This window comes from Acipenser ruthenus, chromosome 12, assembly GCF_902713425.1.
Source record: "Acipenser ruthenus chromosome 12, fAciRut3.2 maternal haplotype, whole genome shotgun sequence".
NCBI lineage: Eukaryota > Metazoa > Chordata > Actinopteri > Acipenseriformes > Acipenseridae > Acipenser > Acipenser ruthenus.
Genome location: NC_081200.1, coordinates 4,886,978 through 4,890,488, shown reverse-complemented (window position 1 = coordinate 4,890,488; position 3,511 = coordinate 4,886,978). Strand labels below are relative to the sequence as shown.

At 34.5% G+C, this 3,511-nt stretch overlaps 1 protein-coding gene across 1 annotated transcript; it reads right to left on the bottom strand.

The window, feature by feature from the left end:
• Positions 1-206: 206 nt before the first annotated feature.
• Positions 207-2,781, bottom strand: LOC131740037 (UDP-GalNAc:beta-1,3-N-acetylgalactosaminyltransferase 1-like). The gene has a single exon (XM_059034373.1). The coding sequence runs from the start codon at positions 2,734-2,736 to the stop codon at positions 1,720-1,722; it is 1,017 nt and encodes a 338-aa protein (XP_058890356.1). The 5' UTR covers positions 2,737-2,781; the 3' UTR covers positions 207-1,719.
• Between the last annotated feature and the right edge of the window lie 730 nt (positions 2,782-3,511).

Below are 3,511 nucleotides of genomic sequence, written 5' to 3'. Positions count from 1 at the left end.
AAATATCAACCATGTATCGATTGTCTATCTAACTGTTCATTGCCATTAGTATTACATCCGGGGTCTCCAACCCAGGCCCTGGAGACCTACAGGCTCTGCTGGTTTTTCATTTCAACCAAGTTTTCAGTTACTTAATTGCACTAATTATTGGCTTAATTAGTCAAGATTAACAGGTGTTCCAGATCTTTAGCCACTGATAACAGGTGTTCCAGATCTTTAGCCACTGAACAATAACAAAGCAAAGGTAAGGCAGTCCTTTTATTTCCATATTCAGATTAATCCTGCTCCCATAAAGCTTTCACAATTTCAAAAACAGACAAGGGAGGTACACCCTCTTACAACAGGCTTTATGTGATCTTAGTTCTTCAGTATAATCATGTCTGACATGGTTCATAGTTTTGTTTTTCCTTTTTTACAACCAGCCATAATTTTATAAAATATCCATGCCTTGAATTCTAGATTCACACATAGAAGAAAAGAAGAATGGTTAATCCTATTACTGGAACAGAATTTCAGTACCTGATTTCAGTTAAATTCAGTATTCTATATAATTTAAATGTGACGGAAATGTATGGTTTAATATATTAACTCTAACAATATGTTAAATGAGTCCTTAATTTGTAAGAGAAGAACAGAGAAGTATTAATACAAATAAAAATAAATTGCCACTATAACTAGAAACCTAGGAATCCAGTTCTGTTTTGATTGAAACACATCTGCTGCCTTATTTTTTGTTTGCTTGCTAATAACTGCTTTGCCAAAAGGTGCACTGGTTATTGTAAAGCTTAGTGAATTTTTTTCTCACGCACACATAAAGTAAATCTAGATTGTCTTTTTACATTGGTCTCAGAGATAATATGAACAAATAACAGTGAACTACCAACATACGTTATATACGTCAGCCTAGTAATCTAATAGGAAATGAATGTTAATGTCACTCTGGATGAAAAAACAAACCTGTAATGATGCAATAGAGGTAGTAGTTTTGGTTATATATTCTCCCAGAATGCGGTATGTATTACCAAATGTGATGTTTGTATTGCTGAATTTCAGAAAATGTGAGGGGGAAAAAAAAACATATGGATTTAAGGAAAACATAATAAAACACATTCAAAGCTTTACTACTTGCCATTACTGTATTGTTTAGTATTTCATTTTCAGCCTTTTGTGACATGACAATGCAATCGGTTCGCATTGTTAAATCAGAACAAATGAAAGATTTTAATTGCACTTAATAAACTACCAGTGTGTTATAGTTGTGTTAAGTACTTATCAAATGTTATAGCTAACTTGAAATATGCAACTGTTCAAGAGCTGAAAACAAGTAAAAATGTAAAAAATAATTATTGGGAAATAACCCAATAGTATCTCTTAACAATGCAATAATTACTGAGAAATAACGCAATATCTGGTAATATCATTTATTATCTGCTGTGAGCTTTTGTACTTCCTTACAAAGGACTAAATACTTTTTTTACTTTTTTTTTTAAGTATAAAAAGATAAGTGCCCAGGAAGAAAGATCAGAATAATCCAAGCAACTGTAACAAAAATGGGGTATCGGTACGGTTAGAAACACAAACTGTGTGCACACGCAGTCCCCAGAAATAAAAGTGAGCTTTCGTCACTTTCCTCTTCAGTTGTGCATTGGTATATTGACATCATTGTCAACTTTAATCGTATAATTAACATAATATTTAGTGGTTTGCAATAAAATCCTCCTATGTCTTCTGGAGTGTCTCCCAATGACGTTTCATGGCTACAGGATCCACCCAATGGGCTGCAATCAAATGTTGAATTTTATCTTCAAGTTCAATTCTTTGGATGAAGAAGAGGTTGTCATCAGGCATATGTACCTGACCTCCCAATAATCTTAAACAAACTCCTACATAGGCATCTTCATTCGTGAATGGCATGACATGGCACATCATCATGTAAATCCGCAGGGCTAGATTCCCTGAAATAACATAACCCAGCCCACTGCAATAGGGGGGAAATACATCAAGAGGGTACTCTTCAGAGGAGACATAGTATTTAAGTCTTTTGTTTCTGATGGGAGCACCTTGCAACCAATAGCCTGTGAACAATGTCTGTGAAGATTCTTCCTTCAAGTTGAGCAGATAATTGACCAAATTGCCAGGATTAACAAATACATCCGAATCAGTTTTCATAATGTACTGAGCCTTTGGGCAGAAATCATGCAGCCACTGAAAAGCCATTCTCGTTTTATGTGTTAGATTTTTATGGGTATCTAGAAAGTCTTGCATTATCATATCTCTGTATTTTTCATGTTCTAAATATAATTTTCCTGTTTGCTCTCTGCTTTCGTTGCCTATTAAAAACAAGGTGAGAACAGATTTTCCATACCATTGCTTCTTACTAGCCCAAGAAGCTCTAATTGCCAGTCTCGCTTGGACTTCACTTGGATGAGATGCAATGAAAATGACCACAAAAGGCATAACATCCCTGCATTTGGAATGTTCCGAGATCAAGTAGGTGAAGTTGGGTCTGTGCTTTGGTTCACGCTCATATAACTGCAGCCATTTAGGGTCGTCCTTCGAAATCTTCTGCAGGGCATCCTCGTTGAAACCAGGAGTAGGCACAGCCGTGTCAGTCAAGTTTGGGGTTGACCGAATCTGTTCTATCAACCCCTTCTCGTTTTGCTTCACAATATAACCACACCAGAAACATAGTGTGAATACGAAAATTGAAAGTAAAACAAACTGGTAAGTATTCATGGTAGTCTGCCTTTCTTCAATTCAACATAAATCCTTGTACTACAGGTGCTGCAAGAGACATGAAACGTATTATTATTATTATTATTATTATTATTATTATTATTATTATTATTATTATTATTATTATTATTATTATTATTATTGCTTTTGAAATAATGTCATTAGTTAATATCTTACCACCTTGACTTGCGTTATAAAAACACCTTATAACCCTAAATTCAATATCTTGGCATTTCCCCCCACGGTGCTTGATTGGGTGGTTTAATACGGGTTTGATTTGACTGGGGGAATGGGGGGGTTTCCCTGGCTCTACACTTTCCATTTTCATCTGAGGTTTATTTATGTATTTGTACTGCGTAAGTTAATTTGATTTTTGGTTACTCACCATTGTGACCATCAGAATCGCTACACTGTAATATGAATCAAACTTCATATAAAATGTGTCTGGCAAAAGATGTATGATTCTTCAAATCAATGAATTATTAAGGCTATTACTGATATAATTACTATAAGATGCATAACTTGTATTAAAATATTTGTCAACAGCGGGATTTCCGATTTGACTGTAATCAGTGCATTCCATAGGCATAATCAAGACACATCACTCATTTGAATAGTTTCTATGTGGCCCCCTATGAGCCACAAATGGGGGTCTGTAGTTGATCATCAACGCATTTATATTTTATAAATATTCGAAATGAATTCAAATATACATTTTAAAATGTTTTTTTTGTTTCTTTTTATACCACATATGTGCTGAATGTGAATAAAAACA